We start from the raw sequence: 18,943 nt of genomic DNA on the forward strand, positions 1-18,943 counted from the left end.
TGGAAAAGACTCTGATGCTGGGAGGGATTGGGGGCAGGAGGAGAAGGGGACGACAGAGGATGAGATGGCTGGATGGCATCACTGACTCGATGGACGTGAGTCTGGGTGAGCTCCGGGAGTTGGTGATGGACAGGGAGGTCTGGCGTGCTGCGATTCATGGGGTCGCAAAGAGTCGGACACGACTGAGCGACTGAACTGAACTGAACTGAACTGAACCTATATCTTGTCTTAGATTGCTCTTTGATCTAGGACCCTTCACACTGGTTGTCAGAAGCAATAACCTACACCAGGGAATGTTGTTAAAAGAACTAAATGACAGCAATACTGATATTGGATTTTTTTTTTTTTTTAATTGTCTAGCAGATACCTGGGACAGCTAGAGAGGACACATATTGTAATGGTTAGAACTTACTCTCTGGGGCTGGTCTACCCAGATTCCAGTCCTGGCTCTGTCATTCACTGACTCTGTGATCTTAGACAATTTAGTTAACAATTTCCCCAGCCATAAAATGAAGATCATGATACTAGTATCACCTTGCAGGATCTAGAAAGATTTTGTGCTTTAATGAACAGAGTGCAATATATAATAACTTCTTAATAGGTACTTATTAAATGAAAAAGTTGTCTCTCCTTCCCCATCAACCTGGAAGAATAAGAGGAAGAATTGGTACAAATCAATTATTCTTAAAAAATTTCCTGAATTTCCCCCCCCTCCTCTTATTCTCAGTCCTCCTTTAGATCCATAGTAGTCCATTCTGAGAGTTTGCCCTATGGGTTCTCTTTTGGTAGGGTTGCTGGGAGATGGTCAGAAAACCACAAAGCCACACTTGTTGAAAAGGAGAACTTCTATCGCTTTCCAAAGTGCAAGCAAATCCCTCTTTCTTTTTTTCTAAGTTTTTATTGGAGTATAATTGCTTTACAATGTTGTGTTAGTTTCTACTGTATAGCAAAGTGAATCAGCTGTACATGTACATATATCCTCTTTTTTTGATTTCCTTCCCATTTAGGTCACCACAGAGTATTGAGCAGAGTTCCCCATGCTATACAGTAGGTTCTCACTAATTATCTATTTTTCACAAAGAATCAATGGTGTATATATGTCAATCCCAATCTTCCAATTCATCCTCTACCCCCAAATCCCTCTCCTTTATCAAATGTCTTACTCTCCTCTCTGTTTCCTGCATACTTCACTACTATACACCTCTTTATTGCTCTGTCTTAAGATGCCTCTCTCCTCCTTGCCTGTTTCACCTTCATTTTCCTTAGAAATACCTGAGGAGAATGGCACTGACTATCTTGATTCTTTTCTAGCCTACCTGCCCATTCCTCTGTTCCTTATCAGCTCTTATTCTACTAATGTCCTCTTGTGTCACTATTGCATTAGTCTCTAGATGGGTCCTCCTAGTTGCTATTACCTTACTATGACCCGCACCATCAATTTGTCATTTGTAAATTGTGTTCGCAAAGCATCAATGGAACCTCCTCCCAGACACAGAGTCTGTCCTCCACAAGCAATTTTATCACCATTGTTTTGTTTTCATGACTTTATCTAACCAAATTTATCAGTATTGTCTGTCCAAATTTTCTTTCACGTATTCACTCCTAAACACTCCAAATCAGATTCTCTTACAGTTTGCCAATACCCTCCCAATAGTTTACTTATTAACGCTCTTACCCAACTCAATGGACATGAGTTTGAGTAAACTCAAGGAGTTGGTGATGAACAGGGAGGCCTGGCATGCTGCAGTCCATGGGGTCGAAAAGAGTAGGACACAACTGAGTGACTGAACTACAGGAAAAAGAACTGATGCTTTTGAATTGTGGTGCTGGGGAAGACTCTTGAGAGTTCCTTGGACAGCAAGGAGATCAAACCAGTGAATCCTAAAGGAAATCAATCCTGAATATTCATTGGAAAGGCTGATGCTGAAGCTGAAGCTCCAATATTTCAACCACTTGATGTGAAGAGCTGACTCACTGGAAGAGACCTGATACTGGGCAATTGAGGGCAGGAGAAGGGGGCAACAGAGGATGAGATGGTTGAATGGCATCACCGACTCAATGGACATGAATTTGAGCAAACTCTAGGAGATACTGAAGGAAAAGGAAAACAGGTGTGCTTTAGTCCAAGGGGTTGAAGAGTCAGACATGACTTAGCAACTGAACAACTGTGATAAAGATAAGAAGTATGCGTAGAATGTGACCCTGGAACCATTAATTTTTAGCCTAATAATCCAATAAATATTGAAATCCTTTCATATAATTATATACAAGGCATAACAGCAATCCAGGAGGTCTGGAGAGAAGTCTCTGTCCTCACAGAGTTACTGAAGTATCTGATCTCAGTTTCTTTGAAACATTGTGTAAATAGGCTACAGAAAAAGCGTATAAACAAGGAAACTGGTGGAATAGGTAACATTCAACCAGTTACTAACTCATTTAAAAAAGATTTGTAAACTGACATTGTTGAAATCACTTAGTTCAAAACATAATAATGGAAATTAAAATAAACAGACAGGCAAGGCTGTCCAAATTCAATTAAATTTAGAGGATGAAGGACAATATCGAGAAAATAGCAAAGGAAAACAGGAAACACCAAAGTAGGGATAGGCGAACAACGCAAAATTTTTCTAAGTTTGTTGGATAATGAAAACAGCCTGTGGATTATCATTCCCCCTATACTTTGGGAACGAGCAAGCCTGTTTAGTTCTATTCACTACAGCTCTAGGCAGTAGGTATTTTATTAATGAGCAAGTATGTTTAAGTTCTATTCAGTACAGTTCTAGGCAGTGGGTATTTTTTATTTTAATGGTAAACCTCCTTAGGGTTAAAAAGTTGTACGGAAGTCTCCCTCTTCTCTGGGGTATAATTACTCCCATTTCACCAGAGAGGAAACTGAAGCTCAGAATGGTAGACCACTTTGCTTAGGCACAGTAGGAAGTAGCAGAACTGGGCTTGCCTGTTTCTGTCACAGAAATATTTTCATCTAATAATTAAGCCTTTCTTTTACGAAACAGAACTGCGAGCGCCTGTCAATGGGGTTGTTTGATAAAGTTCCTCACAGACTGGGTGGGGCTGAGTCGGCTACTCCCAGCCCTCTGGCCTACCGGGGAAGCCAGATGTCTCTTCTTCCCACACCAACACAAAGCTAGCTTTCTCTCGCCGCGGCAGAGGCCTGGGCACCAGAGAGGAAACCCAACAAAAGACCCGGGATCCAGGTCCAAGGCCCAAGGCTCGGCGGGGGCGCCCGGAGCGGGCAGGCAGGGGTTATACAGACCCCGCCGCACGCCCCGGACACCACCTGCCTCTAGGACCCCGTAGCCAAGGAGCTTCTGTCCGCGCGTTCCGCCCCCGCGCCGGCGGCGAGGCCTCCCGGGTTCCCAGTGAAAGAAACCGTCCAGGCCTGAGGCCGGAATTTCCAGCCTCACGCAGGAGGTCCGGCCCAAGCCCCGCCCCCGAGCCGCCCCTTCCGCTCGCGCAGGGGTGGGGCCTGCGCGGCCGCTGGGATCCGCTCCGACGCGGCCACGTTGTCCTGCGTGTTTTGAGCGCCAGGCTCCGGGAGTCCGATCGGCGGCGATCTTGCTGTCCCTTCGCATAGTCGCTGGGCTCGGTGGGGCCGCGGTACCCCCATACTCCCTCCGCCGGGCGCAGCGGCTCAGGGAGAGGCCCGGCCACCCCGCGGTTCCAGCGCGCGGGCGCGTCTGGGATCGGCCCGGGAGGCGTCGCCCTCCGTCAGCCCGGCTGGCCTTTCCGCACCGCCCAGAAACAGCGGACAGGAGGGAGCGCAGTCGAGTTGGGCTCCGCGCTGGGCTGGGCACCGGGGCCCATGCCCGTTCGCCCCCGCGGGCCCGCGCCATGGCCTCCGGGAGCGTGGCCGAGTGCTTACAGCAGGAGACCACTTGCCCCGTGTGCCTGCAGTACTTTGTGGAGCCCATGATGCTAGACTGCGGCCACAACATCTGTTGCGCCTGCCTCGCCCGCTGCTGGGGCGCGGCGGAGACCAATGTGTCGTGCCCGCAGTGCCGGGAGACCTTCCCGCAGCGGCACATGCGGCCCAACCGGCACCTGGCCAACGTGACCCAGCTGGTGAAGCAGTTGCGCACCGAGCGGCCGTCGGGGCCCGGAGGCGAGATGGGCGTGTGCGAGAAACACCGCGAGCCCCTGAAGCTGTACTGCGAGGAGGACCAGATGCCCATCTGCGTGGTGTGCGACCGCTCCCGCGAGCACCGCGGCCACAGCGTGCTGCCGCTCGAGGAGGCGGTGGAGGGCTTCAAGGTGAGGGCCGGGCGCGCGGGCCGGGGAGGGGCCGGAGCGCGAGTCGGACAAAGGGAGGAGAGAGCCAAAGGGGCTTCCTTTTTTCCGCCTAGAAAATGGCTGAGCCGGACGTGTGGTTCACAGCCGTCATTTCCTCTGTCCGCTCCAGAGCCTCGGCACTGAGATTTGGGAGGAAAACCTGTAGCTGTTGATTAAGCCAGAAGTCTCCCCACCCTCATTGCGTTATGTGCCTCTGTGTTTACCCTCTCACGGGCACATTATACATGACGGCCCATGGAGACCCCTCTTGACTGTATATAAGATAACTGTAAAACCACGTACGCAGCGACAAGCTTCAGAGACGCTCGCATTCCTGTTGGCTCCTAGATGATCTCAGACAAAACACAGTCGGACGTTGCCTGGCTGTATTCACATCAAATAGATGCCCATCACCTCTCCTTTCCCCCAGCACTTCCCTGTGCTCCGTCCTCTTCTAGAACCTCCCGGAAAAGAACAAGTTCCTTACTGCCTAAGTCATTTAACCACTGTGAGACTCATAGGAGATAAGACTTATGAAGACTGAGTGAAATAAAATGCTGTGTGGATCCCCTTGTGAACCAACAGATAGGCACAGCTCAACAATAACATGGGAATAAAGTATTAAATATAAAACAGTTGTAAGACAACATTCAAGGCGTGCACATAATCTGTGTTTGAGGACTGCAAGAACATGCACACAATTATGTACATGTGTAAATGTGAGTACATTCATGCAAAGTTATTCACTGAACATTTATGGTGCTTTCAAAATTACGATTTTACTCACACTGAATACTCTAGTAGGTTGAGAAGGTGGTGTTGGCTCATGTCACACCAGGGGAAAATAGGAGAAGTCCTTTTCTCTCCCTACCCGTCCCTGAAAGCTCGACAACTAAAGCCTTCCAGTCCATTCACCTTTCGACTAAGCCATGTGGTATCCTTCCAAAGGCAGGTAGGTGACCCACCATTTAAGATACAAACTTAAAGATACAAACTACCAAAGGAGAGATGTGGTGCCACGGTGATGGCAGTGTGATCCAAGGACAGGCTGTCACCAAGAACTTGGCATCATGAATGTGGGTTGCACAGGTGATAAGCAGAAGAGTCACACTGGTGCTAAGGCCTGCCTTATCTTGAACTGTACACCTGTTTTTGCTTTTTCAGGAGCAAATTCAGAACCAGCTGGACCACCTAAAAAGAGTGAAAGACTTAAAGAAGAGGCGAAGGGCACAGGGAGAGCAGGCTCGAGCTGAACTCTTGGTGAGGTTCCTGGGAATTCACAGATAATATCAGTTCTTTTTTTTTTTTTTTTTTGAGGGGCAAACTCATCGTGACTGCTGCTGCGGTAGTGGGGAAATGCTGCAGGATACTCGCTGCCGACCCAACTCTCGTGCGACCCTCGGGACTGAAGTTTTTTTTTTTTTTTTTAATATCAGTTCTGTTGGTCACTCTTTTATATTGTAAGACTTGTAAACTTCCCTTAACCTTGTGCAGTCAGATCACCCAGAACTTAATAGGTACGGGTGGAACAACCTTACATGGCAGTTGGGAATTCACCTGGAGAACCAAGGGGCTCCCACATTTGGGGGGAAAAGGATGAAATAGTCAACTTTAAAACCCCTGGAGATCTGACCTAGCAAAAGTTTAATCTGCTAGCTTTGTGCAGATCAGGGTTGATCCAGGTGAAATTCTTGGGCGTTGGTTAGTGGCCTTTTGTATTGTTCTACAGACAGATGCTGACAGTGGCTTTCCATAAACTTGACTGTTGCTTCTTGCTGGAATGTTCTTTTTCTTGGCAATGATTCTATTCTGAACTTTTCTCTTTGTTCCCTTCTCCTAGTTTCCCAAGGCCTTTGTGGTAAGGATATTTGGGGGAGAGGGTGGTTGTTCTGGAAAAAATAGTCCCTTACCTTTCTGTAAGGACTGCTGCTGCTGCTGCTAAGTTGCCTCAGTCGTGTCCGACTCTGTGCAACCCCACAGATGGCAGCCCTGGGATTCTCCAGGCAAGAACACTGGAGTGGGTTGCCATTTCCTTCTCCAATGCATGAAAGTGAAAAGTGAAAGTGAAGTCGATCAGTAAGTGTCCGACTCTTCGTGACCCCATGGACTGCAGCCTACCAGGCTCCTCCATCCATGGAATTTTCCAGGCAAGAGTACTGGAGTGGGGTGCCATTGCCTTCTCCCTGTAAAGGACTAGAGAGTAAATATTTTTGGCTTTGTGGCCCCTATCTCTATCACAAGCAGTCAGCTCCCTTGTCGTAGCTCAAAAGCAGCTAAAGACACCATTTACATGAGTGGATCTGTTTCCCAATAAAATTTTACTCCAAGGGAGTAAACACGGGAGTTTGCTGACCCTTTATTCCGAAATAAGCTTTTGTGGAGTCCCTCAGTTGGGACAAGTGAAGGAAGGACAGACAACCTTTGGCAAACAAACTGTGCCAGTAGAGAATTATGCTCAAAGCCAGTGAGACAGAAGGCCAGATTGAGGGAATGGATTACATGTGAAAGGGTTAAGGAAACTAATCAAGGTTATTATGTGAGCATCGTTGTAGAAGTTTTGCTTGTATGTTCCAAACCATCCTCCACAGGGCACCCATCTGATCATGTGACTTCTCTGACAGCCTTTCGTGGTTCCCACTTGCAGTGAAGTCCTGCCAGGCTTCTCATCTCTTACTTTATCTGCCGTCTTCACAAGCACTCATGTGCTCCAGCCAGACCCCATCATTTGCCTTTCCATTCTTTGGCCCATGGCATTTCTTCTGCCTGGAAAGCTCTCCCGTTCTTTGACCATAAAGTGAACTTCTAGTCATCCTTCAAGACTCTTTGTGAACACTGCTTCTGGGAACTGTATCAACTTCTACTGAATGCTGTCACCCTACTTTTGCTTATCTAGCCATGATGACATGTATCACATGAACCTGACTCTCACTTGACTGAGTTCCTTGAGAGCAGAGACTGTGGCTTTTTTTTTTTTTTTTTTTCAGACTGCCTTGATTATCACTGGGGTAATTCAGTTCTCTGCCATTGTATATCCAGTCGATAAAGACTGGAAAAGAATAAGTGAGTGAACAAGATGCCTGTTTTAGTATACTGGGATGAAATAATGAGGTCTTGGGGTAGATAGACAGGGGAGAAATGTGAAGGGCTCTAGAAGCAGCCTTTCCTCTCTTCACTGCCCTTCCCTGTGGTCTACACAGAGCCTGACCCAGATGGAGAGGGAGAAGATTGTTTGGGAGTTTGAGCAGCTGTATCACTCCTTGAAGGAGCATGAGTATCGCCTTTTGGCCCGTCTTGAGGAGCTAGACTTGGCCATCTACAACAGTATCAATGGTGCCATCACTCAGTTCTCTTGCAACATCTCCCACCTCAGCAACCTGATTGCCCAGCTGGAAGAGAAGCAGCAGCAACCCACCAGGGAGCTCCTGCAGGTAAGACTGAAAGCCCCCTGCCAAGACAGCTCCTGCTCTGCCAAGCAGTATCCAGGGCCCCCTACTCCCTTGTTGAAACTCTGATTGTAGCAAGGGCATGTTGGAAGGGAAATGTACAATAGAAGCCCTGGTTGGCCCAACTTGGGTCAGTCAGTTGCACCGTGTCGTGGAAAGGTCAAAAGGAAGACCTGTCCTGCTCAAGCCTGTCCTGCACTGATAAGAGGTCTGATCACAGGCAAGGCTCTTGACCTCTCTGGGCCTCAGTGAACTCAGTTACTCATGTAATGAGGAATTTGGCCCACATGTCATTTAAAGATTATCCTCACCCCAGTATCCTATAATTGTAACATGTATGTGCGCACTATGACAACCACAAAATAACAAGTACCACAAGAAGTGGTCAGCCCAAGCAGTCTTGGGATTTAATCTTGGTTGTATGGGTGATAAAGCTGCAGTAGACCCAGACCAGCAAGACCACAGGAAATGAGCTGATTGTTTGTTGTTTGTTCGTTCAGTGCATATGAATTTTCTGTTCTGGGTCAAGCAGTGGAATTAAGTGAATAAATAAGCTCTCCTGAAATTTAAATTCTGATGTCGAGATCATATGATAAAGAAGTGAACAAACAAGTATCATCAGTGTTGCCATTAAAAAGAGGCTGATGGGTTTAGGGTCAAGAAACTATGGCCCACCACTTGTGTCCTGCGAGCTCATTGTGTTTTTTAGTTTTGAATAGTTGGGGAAGAAAAATCAGAAGAATGTTTGTTATTTTGTGATATGTGAAATTGCATACAATTCAAGCTTCATTGTCCATACATTTTTATTAGAACATAGCCATGCCCATTTATTTGTTTTGTATTATCTGTAGCACCAGAGTTGAGTAGTTGTGCCAGAGACTGTATGGCCTTTTTCTTAGAAAAAGTTCACCAACTCCTACTTCAGATTAAAAAGAGAAGGCTTAATCTTGAGCTTTAATGAACACCAATATTTAATAGCTAGAGAGAGAAGGAAGAGCTTGCAGGGGAGACAGTTTACCAGAGAGGCAATATGTGATCAGGGAGGAAGAATGTTTCTGGAAGGAGGGAGTGGACAACAGAGTCTAATGTAGTTGAGGTGAAATAATACGAAGGCTGAGATCCATTTGGTTTAAAAACATGAGCATCCTTGATAAACTTTGTATAGAGCTGCCCGAGTGGAGCAGTCTGGGCAGGAGCCACATGAGGAGAAGTTGTAGTGACAAAGTGAATGGAAGATGTGAGAGTAAATGACTATTTCAATAAATAAGGCTATGAAAGAGACATAAAGAAAATACTTGGAGATGAGGTCGAATTGTGGGGCTTTATGGGGAGAGGATGCTTAAAGAAACCAGTTAAACATATCTTTTAAAAAAATGTGGGAAAAAAAATGTGGAGAGGAGCATCTGTTGTAAAGATTCAGGTGAAGAAAATTTACTGAAGCTCTAAGGATGAACTCATCTCTGATGCACTGTTTCTGAGAAGGCAGAAGGAAGGGTACTGAAGCGTGTAGAAGGGACTTAGCTTTGAAGTATCCTCTGTTGTATAAGAAGAAAGGAGGGTGGGGACAGGTAGATGCAGCAGGTTGTGAGGATTGGTAGCAAAAACGTCTTGGCTTCTATCCTCTTCTGCTGCCATTGAGCAGGGGTTAGAGAAAATGAGTTTGAGGATTGTGGGAAAGTTCTGAAATTACTGTTTCAGAGTATGGGAAAGCAAATTGGTTTGCAAGACGTAGTTGAGTTACTTGGTCAGTGAACGTCAGTTTATATCAGAATTTGTCCAGTTGTGTGACTTTTTCCCGTCCCGGCTTTGCATTCTATGATTGTGACTGTTCTGGTTCCAGGCCTAGGGAAAGCTGGTAGTTGGGTTCATCCAGGATTAGGGCTTTGCAAGATGTGAGAGGTTTTTTTTGTTTTTGGCCTTAGCCACACTATTTATAGGATCTTAGTTCCTTGACCAGGGATTGATCCTGGGCACATGGCAGTGAAAGCACAAAATCCTAACCACTGAACCGGTCAGGGAACTCCCCCTGTTCTGGCTTTTTGATTATGATAAAAAATACATAACATAAATTAACCATTTTAACCATTTCAAAGTGTACAACTTGGTACATTTAGTAAACTTAATGTTATGCAACCATCACAGCTGTATAGTTCCAGAACACATTCATCATCTCAGAAGGAGACCTCATACCCATTAAACAGTCGCTCCTCATCCCTTTCTACCCAGTGGCAACCACGGGTTTGCTTATTTTTTTAAGGTATTTGTGAGAATATTTCTGAACACATGGACCATGAAATCAAAACTAGATGATAAAGAAAAGTAGAGAAAGAAGAGGGCAAGTTGTGGACTCCATGGGGGAGAGTGGTCATGGTAGAAGTCATTTGAAAAGTAAACTGAATCTTAATGTGGAGAACGAGAGCATTCGCACTAAGGTCAGGAACAGGGCAAGATGGCCACTGTTGTCTAACTGTATTTTAACGTATGAACACACACACAGAGGAATGTTATGCAACTATAAAAAAAGAAAAAGGAAGATACCTATGGTATAACTGATACAGAGGAGTTTCTATAATGTATTGGGAAGTGAAAAAAATCAAAGTGCAAAATATAGATTATGCTTTTTGTGTAAGAAAGAAGAGATAATTAGAAAATACATGTATCTGCAGGTATTTGCAAGGGAAACACTGGAATGATAAACCAGATAATAATGGGGAGAATGGGATGAGAAGAGATAGGAAAAAAGTGACAGATTCTCTGACCAAGTCTCAGATTTTTTGAGCACCGAAATAATTAAGAATAGTGATGAGTTATAACCCATTGAATAAAGTAGGAATTGATGGGTCCATACTAATAATAAATAAGGGAAAATTCTTCCTTCCAGTAGACTGTCGACTAAGTAATGTACAAGGAATTTTGAGGCAAGAAAATGATCATTTGGCAGCTATCATAGTGAAAGGTAATTTAGACAATAATTATCTACAGATGCTAAATCTGAGAGGGAGTTCGATAAGGGCTGGAATGTTAATTTCAAAATGTCATTTGAGATTACTTTTTAATTACAAAAGGAAAAATAGTAGCTATAACATACCACCAATAAAGAAAGTAAATATCAAGTATTTAGAAGGAGACATAATGTAAGCTTGAATTTAATCATGGGGCAATACCTGGGAAACCCAAGTGGAGAGATATTTTTAAAATAATTAGCCTGTATTAAGGCAATATCGGGGTCTTCCCTGGTAGCTCAGCGGTAAAGAATCAGCCTGCCTGTGCAGGAGACATGGGTTCGATCCCTGGGTTGGGAACATCCCCTGGAGGAGGAAATGGCAACCCACTTCAGTACTCTTGCCTGGAGAATTCCATGGATAGGGGAGCCTGGCAGGGTACACTCCATAGGGTCACAAAGAGTCAGACACGACTGAAGCAACTTAGCGCACACACACACACACAATAATAGGTCAAAGAAAGCAAGCTGGGCAGGCAGGTAGGCAGTTGTGGTCCAAGAGTGAGATGCTTGAGTTAGTAGATTTGAAATCTTGAGATCTTTGACCAGCGTGCAGGATGGGAATGCAGGAAGGTGCTGGAATAACAAATAGTGTGTATCCCAGTTTCCTCTGCCCAGGTTTTACACAGTGTGTGCTCCTTGTCTCCCTGGTTTTGCCCAGGAGGGCCAGCCTGTAGCTCAGTTCTAACAAACATCTATGAGAGAAAACTGACATTATAAATGATTTCTCATGGTTTTCATTTTCCTTTCTCTTGTAGGACATCGGGGACACATTGAGCAGGTACAGTTTTCTCTTTCCCCAGTGCTAAATCAAGCCTAAGTAGACTTTCCCTCATACTTAGAAACTCTGGAAGGAGCCCAGAGCCTGAGGACATCTTACCAAATTTGACACATATCCTGTCTGTCCCCGAACTGAGTCACTAGTGTGCAAAGAACTAGATGGACTGTAGCTCTTCTCAGTAAAACTAAGGAATTATTGACAAATACTGAGGGTGAGGAGTGAAGTGGGGGCCCACTTGAGAAGGTGCTGGTAGTCTATGAGGACACGTCTGTGGAGAGGGTGGAGGCACAGGGCCTCGGGCAAAGTGCAAGGGTATTTTATAGTTTTTGTTTCAGAATCCTTTCTCTTTTGTTATCTCTGTCTTTGTTTCTGGTTCTCTTTTTTCTGTAATGGAGAAAATACAGGCTAAGAAAAGTGTGACCAGCTCAGAAATGAGTCATGAGTTACCTGGATTCTGGCTCTTGTTTTTATTATTTCTCTACTGTATCATCAGATGGACAGTGAGGAAGAGCTACCTGGAAGTTGGAACATGACCAAGCGGGAAAAGCCCAGAATGGGCAAGAAGCCACAATTAAATTGTTTTCAGTGTTAGATGGCAAGGACAGATGGGATAGACCTTGGGGAATATAATGTTTGTTGTAGGAATGCCTACTGGGGTAAAGCCTGACTTTGAGGAAACTGAACATTGAAGCTAAGTAAAACCCTGAAGGGTGAAAACCCTTCAGAGGAAGTGCAGCTTGATTGTGAGAGAGCATTGGAGGAGGAGATGGGCTGGAAGGGCCTTGTGAATAGAATTATTGATAGAGCTGAGCTTTTTGAGGGCTGCTGAGATGGGATGGTACTGAGCTAGAACTGGTACTAGTCCCTGCCAACTGGCCCTAACAAATACTGCCCTCACTTGCTGCTTTTACTTTTTGGTGTCAGTCTAGTTCTGAACTAACACAGAGATAGATCCTTTAGGTTCTAGCATCTTTGAATGTTAAGTTCGGGTTTGACTCTGAAAAAGTTTTGACTTAATCTTTGACTTGACTTAAACATAACTAAAACATTCTGCCACCATTAAAGAAATGTGCAGATAGCTAGCCCAGGGCTGGTTTGGTGGCTCCAGTGATTATCATCAGACTCTCAGGTTTCTCTCCATTTACTCTTCTGCCATACATAAGCTATGCTCCTCATTCTTACAGCCCAAGAAACTTCCTAGAATGCTAACCAGTAGGAAAGAAATAAGTCACATTCCATTCCTTTTTAAGCAGACTTCTCAAATTAGTGCAAGATACTTGTTAGCTCTCATTGGCCAGAGGTTAGTCACATTCAGACTAGGCAGGCATGAACCCAGTAAAATTTGGAAGGTGAGAGAAGGGATATTGGGTGTGTAATTAGCAGTCAGTGTTTGCCAGAGACCCTTTGAGGGGGAGGTGGGTAACTGGATATTGTCCAGAGAGTACCTGTCTGTCTGAAAATGTCATTCTTGCCATATTTGGGAACCTGAGGGTTATGGGTCATTGCCTGCCATGAATATCAAGGACTTGATCATGAAATCTAGTGCTTTCTGGCAAGGTCAGGCTTATATTCAGTTTAATTCAGTGAATCTTTCTGAGGGCATATGCCATTTGAAAAGCCAGAAGCTAATGCTGTGGGAGAATATGAAGGTAAGATGACTCCCCTATTCTGGTCCAGAGGATCACAGTCTAGGAAGAGAATAGGAAAAGGGCTCTACTGGCTCCTATTAGAGTGTCCACCAATCCACTGACTGGCCAGTTTAGCCCAGGCTTTGTCCTAGACCCTGAAAGAAGTTTGGGTGGGAGTGGGGGATTCACTATGGATTTTTTTAAACGTAGGGCTGAAAGAATCAGGATTCCGGAACCCTGGATCACACCTCCAGACCTGCAAGAGAAAATCCACATTTTTGCTCAGAAGTGTCTGTTCTTGACTGAGAGTCTGAAGCAGTTCACAGGTAATGTGAGAAGAGGGATCTCTGAGGGTTTATGCTCTGAATAACTGTATTGCCTGAGAGGAAGTGTTTTCCAGCTAGATAATGGAATGCAAACTGAATATCTTCTTTTCTCCCCATAGAAAAAATGCAGTCAGATATGGAGAAAATCCAAGGTAAATTTATCTACTTAATGGACTTTTGATGTTAAAGTTTCCTGGAAAGATAAACATCTGCACCAGAGTATGGGAAATGGGAAATGGCTGGCTTCCCCTAATATTTCACATCTTTCTTTTGGCTTTGTTAATTTTTTCCAATTTGAAGTCTTTTAACTAAATACACTCATTTCTCAATCTACATTAATGGAAGAAAAAAATATACAATCCAACAATTAATGCAGAATTAATTTGGTTATTTAAAAATTATTTTTAATTGAGAAAGAGAATCAAGAGAAACTATTCTAGCTATATTCCATTTTAGCTAGTATTTATAGTTATAATTTATCGAGTTTCTGCTGCATGTGGGCACTCGTACTGACCGGGAGGAGGAAGAATTGAGCATCACTGGTTGAGGCAACACCTCGAGGGCAGGAACCTGGGTAGGAACAGGGATTCAGGAGTCTGGCTGCCTGGGTCCTGGGCCCACCTCTGCCACCTGATAAGCATTCTACACTGTATTTTCCTCATTTGTAAAATGAGGAAGATAATAGCTCCTACCTTACAAGGCTGTAAGGATTAGGTTTACTTACAATTTCTGAAGCGTTCTAGAATGGAGCCTTCATGTATATTTATTAAACAAAGTACTCTAGGTATTAAAAGGGCACTCTTCAAATATAACATTTTCTGCTCATGGTAACTTATAAGCATATAACACATATGCGTGCATGCTAAGTCACTTCAGTCATATCCAACTCTTTGTGATCCAATGGACTGTTGCCTGCCAGGCCTCTCTGTCCCTGGGGTTCTCAGGGCAAGAGTGGGTTACTATGCCCTCCTCCAGGGGATCTTCCCCACCCAGGGACTGAACCTGCGGCTCCTGCACTACTGGTGGATTCTTTACCACTGAGCCATCAGGGAAGCCTTAGCCCATATGGCTGTTTTCAGCCCAAAATGCTGAAATTCCTAGGCAGCTTGATATAATCTGAAACCCTTATATGTACTTAATCACTTTTCATCTTTACTATAAATTACAAGTCCCCATAATTTTTATAATTTTCTATATAAAACTTTATTTGTATGGCATCTTTTCAGATACATACGTTTTTCACATCTGGCAACATGGATTTAGGGAATGCTCACAAGCAGAACAGGGACAACAACACTTAATACCAAAAGTGGTTAGCTCAGACACGACATTCCTTGATCTGACTCTCCTTTATTTTTCCTGCTCTTCTCCTGCACTTAAGTAGCCCATTGAGAACATACCTGTGAAAATGCTTTGTCAACTGTAAATGGTGTAGTTTGCCCCAGCTTGGTAGTGGGTGTCACTTGAACCACACATCCCCTAGAACAGGTAGCTTATGAATCCAAGAGTTATGTATGATGTGGACTTAGAACCATGTCTCTCCCTGCAGAGCCAGCTGACCCACTGAGGAGTGGAATCCTTAATCTTGCCTCAGTTTGACCCCATATGCTTCCAGTGCCGAGCTTGTGTTATCTTTATGCTCAAAGTTCCCAACCCCTCTTCCCTTTGAGCTCTTGGCTGGAAGATGGAATCTTAATGCTGTATGAAGAAATGAATGCAGGACTGACAGCAGGGGTTCTAATGGAAACCATTGCTTTATGATGACTCCTAAAGCTCCTTCTGTTGGGTACTTTCTACAAATCACAGATAACTTCCATAACTTCTTTTCTCTTTTGTTTTTTTCAGAATTGAGAGAGGCCCAGTTATACTCAGGTGGGTGATAGGAGACAAAACCATTTGGAAAAGGAGTAAAAATCCTTATCAACCTAACTACTATTGTGAATGATTTTGGAAAGTGCCTTAATTTGAATTCTTTAGGTTACATTTATTTTTTAAAAAATTATAACAATCACAAAAATTTGTTATTTCTATGTGTTTGTAATATTTGCTTCCTCAAATGCCTCAGATCTGAAAACATGGACCTTTGAAATATGAGGAAATTGAATTCAGGTGCTAGGAAGGATTATAGAGTTGAAACTGTGGTTTCCAAAAATTAGCGCACTGCCACTGCTAGTACACTGGTCCACTGCTGTGCCCACCCAGCCTTGGGCAGTGTGTGGTTTACAAAAAGCATCCTTCCAAAAAGATTGAACTTGCCTCTTATTCTGAGAGCTAGGGAAAGTCTAGGAAAAATCTGCCATCGTCCCTTCTCTATGGCTCAGATCTAGAGCTGAAACTCTCCCTCCCCTTGACAATCACCTTCACCTGAGGTTCACAGAGTGGCTAAATCTATGATCTCAAGCTCATCTGAGGTTTGTATTCACTTGACCACCTTCTGTTTCATGGGATCTTCTTCATGGACAAACAACATGTGTGTTAGTTGCTCAGTCGTGTCCAACTCTTTGCAACCCCATGGACTGGGGCTCGCTGGGCTCTTCCATCCATGGGATTCTCCAGGCAGGAATACTGGAACAAGTTGCCATTTCCTTCTTTATCATGAACAGAGAGACTCTACAAACAGCAGGTCTTCTTTCATTAATGTCCCCTGGTTGTGATCCATATTTAATTCTTTCAAGATTGAATATGTTGCTTATGTCTTGCATTTCCTAATATTGCACTGGGTACAGTAGAGGGAACCAAAGAGCACTGACCTACCCTTAGAGTTAAATGTCTGGTTGGAGGTATGAGGTCTACCCATGACATGAGGGAATAAATGGGCAACTGTTGTGAACAGATTGTTGAACCAAGAACCGTGCCTTGAGGTTCTTGGTCACCTCCACCAGTTGTCATGAGCCTTTTGTGGGAGACAGTCAGCCTACCTGAACTATGGTTCAGAGAGATAATGTTAGGGAATCTTCCTTCTGAACAAGATATGAAGAACAAGTGAGAGAATAGGTCAGTGATTTTAAAACTGGAAACCACCACATGATTGTCAGATGCATGTGGCATTATTTAGTGTCTTTATCTGACATAATATGAATATCTGTATGTTTCACAGCAGATCTGTTAGTGTTGGTTGTAGAGTGCTACACCACACCGTGTCTGTCTAAATACTGTAAAGTTCCAGCCCCTGAGGCTTTCGGATTAAGGGGTTGGACATACACTTAAGAAAACCTTAAATTCAGCTTATCACGGATATTGTGGTTTAAAATGTGGAAAAGCAAGTGGAGGTAAAAATTTCAGTACTTCCAATATATCCTAGCTAAATGAGATAACTAGCTAAGCCAAACAGTAATTTTGGGAATGTCTGCTTAAGGGTGGACTTGAATGTATAAAATGAATGTGTCTTTGCTGGAGAGCTCTTACTCTCTTCTCAGGGATAGGAGAAAAGCTGGGTGTTCAGAGTGGGCTGTCTTGGTGCTCGGCTAATCCTCCTCTGCCCCTGTGTTTCTCTGCAGTGGATGTGACTCTGGACCCAGACACGGCCTACCCCAGCCTGATCCTCTCTGATAACCTGCGGCAAGTGCGGTACAGTTACCTCCAGCAGGACCTGCCTGACAACCCTGAGCGGTTCAATCTGTTTCCCTGTGTCTTGGGCTCTCCATGCTTCATCGCTGGGAGACACTATTGGGAGGTAGAGGTGGGAGATAAAGCCAAGTGGACCATAGGTGTCTGTGAAGACTCAGTGTGCAGAAAAGGCGGGGTAACGTCGGCCCCCCAGAATGGATTCTGGGCAGTGTCCTTGTGGTATGGGAAAGAATACTGGGCTCTCACCTCCCCAATGACTGCCCTCCCCCTGCGGACCCCTCTCCAACGGGTGGGGATTTTCTTGGACTATGATGCTGGCGAGGTCTCTTTCTACAACGTGACAGAGAGGTGTCACACCTTTACTTTCTCTCATGCTACCTTCTGTGGGCCTGTCCGGCCCTACTTCAGCCTGAGTTACTCTGGAGGGAAGAGCGCAGCTCCTCTGATCATCTGCCCCATGAGTGGCATCGATGGGTTTTCTGGCCATGTTGGGAATCATGGTCATTCCATGGAGACCTCCCCTTGAGGAGGTGAACTCAGGCCAGAAGGGCTGCTGGCCGTACTCCCACCCCAGGCATGAGGCATCTTGTTGCCTTGCCACTTCCTGCCCATCACAGCTGGATGTTCTTACTACTTTCCATGCCCTGCAGTGCAAGACAGGATGTCTGTGTTCTCTGCCATCCCCTCCCTTCCCACGAAAATTGTGAGATGTAATAAGTTATCGAGATTGCCCAGAAATAAAAACCAGATGTCCACCTCCAGTGTTCCACACTTCTTGGTCTTACACATTACTGGAGGGGATAAAGAATATGGATAATCTTGGGTTAGGAGAGCCATTCAAGATACTTTCACCTGGGCTCAGCCCCATATAGTGATCATGGGTATTTGCTGTCATTTCTGAACCAGGGCTTCTTTCTGAGAACCCACAGTTGGGCTATAAAGTCCTGTCAGCATGGATCCCTTTGTCCCAGTTTTTCCTTTGGGATTAGTACCTCTACTCCTGATTCTCAATCTGCTGTAGTTTTATTAACTCCATTAAAGAGGCCTGTATGTGTTTTGATTACAGTTATTTTACAGTAATGGTGGGAAATAGCCCCACCTCTGTTAGGCTATAATGTTCTAACCAATGTGCTCTTTGCCTCTATCTTTTTGAGGGCTTTGTCAGCTCCCTTCATTCTAATGAAAAGTGTATCCTGGTCCTGGATGCACATCATCCGGGATTATTTTCTGCTCAGCACCACTCATTGTTCCTACCTCCCCTCCCACTTCCATTTGTGGACTGATGGTCAGTCATACCCTATCCCTGGAAGGGTTCTGGGGCAATATTCCAGGGGATTCATTGACTTGTCTCCATTTTTCCCTTCTATTTCGAGGGAAGGGGGAGTTTACCTTTCCAATGTATGTACATCAAGGGGCTATTCCATCCCCATGGCCATTGGGTCACGAGGCATTCTGAGGTCGGAAGGTCAAGGCAGATCACTAGCGTAAGCCCCCATGATGGTTCTTAGTCTTCTCTTTCTTTGGGTACATGCTCCTCTGTTTAAAAATAAAGTGAGTATGGATGTTGTTTACACTGTTGTTGTTTTCTGGGTCTTGGTAGGACTGGGTTCATAGATATTGGAGGAGGAGGCATGGTTAATGGTGTTGATTTCCTCTATGGGTTGAGAATCTCATTCTGGTCAATATTTTACTTTCAACTGGATGATAAAACAGTACCATGTCACTACTTTCTACTGGTGCTTAGAAAGTAGTGTTGGACTGCCACAGCCTATAGCTTTGTATTGGCGAATCCTGTCACTTCTCTGGGAAAGTGTTCTCTCAAGTCCTTATTATAACTGACAGTGGGTGTGCAGCGATGCTTGGTATAGATCAGAGCGCCCAGAGCTTGCTTCCCACCTCAGAAGCAG

At 44.7% G+C, this 18,943-nt stretch overlaps 1 protein-coding gene across 1 annotated transcript; it reads left to right on the forward strand.

Moving 5' to 3' along the window:
- Positions 1-3,475: 3,475 nt before the first annotated feature.
- Positions 3,476-18,607, forward strand: TRIM27 (tripartite motif containing 27). Its single transcript, XM_027524684.1, has 8 exons — positions 3,476-4,272; positions 5,455-5,550; positions 7,488-7,718; positions 11,493-11,515; positions 13,354-13,469; positions 13,589-13,621; positions 15,315-15,341; positions 16,967-18,607. The coding sequence occupies exons 1-8, from the start codon at positions 3,853-3,855 to the stop codon at positions 17,560-17,562; spliced, it is 1,542 nt and encodes a 513-aa protein (XP_027380485.1). The 5' UTR covers positions 3,476-3,852; the 3' UTR covers positions 17,563-18,607.
- Positions 18,608-18,943: the final 336 nt, after the last annotated feature.

This window comes from Bos indicus x Bos taurus, chromosome 23 (genome assembly GCF_003369695.1).
Source record: "Bos indicus x Bos taurus breed Angus x Brahman F1 hybrid chromosome 23, Bos_hybrid_MaternalHap_v2.0, whole genome shotgun sequence".
NCBI classification, from domain to species: Eukaryota; Metazoa; Chordata; class Mammalia; order Artiodactyla; family Bovidae; genus Bos; species Bos indicus x Bos taurus.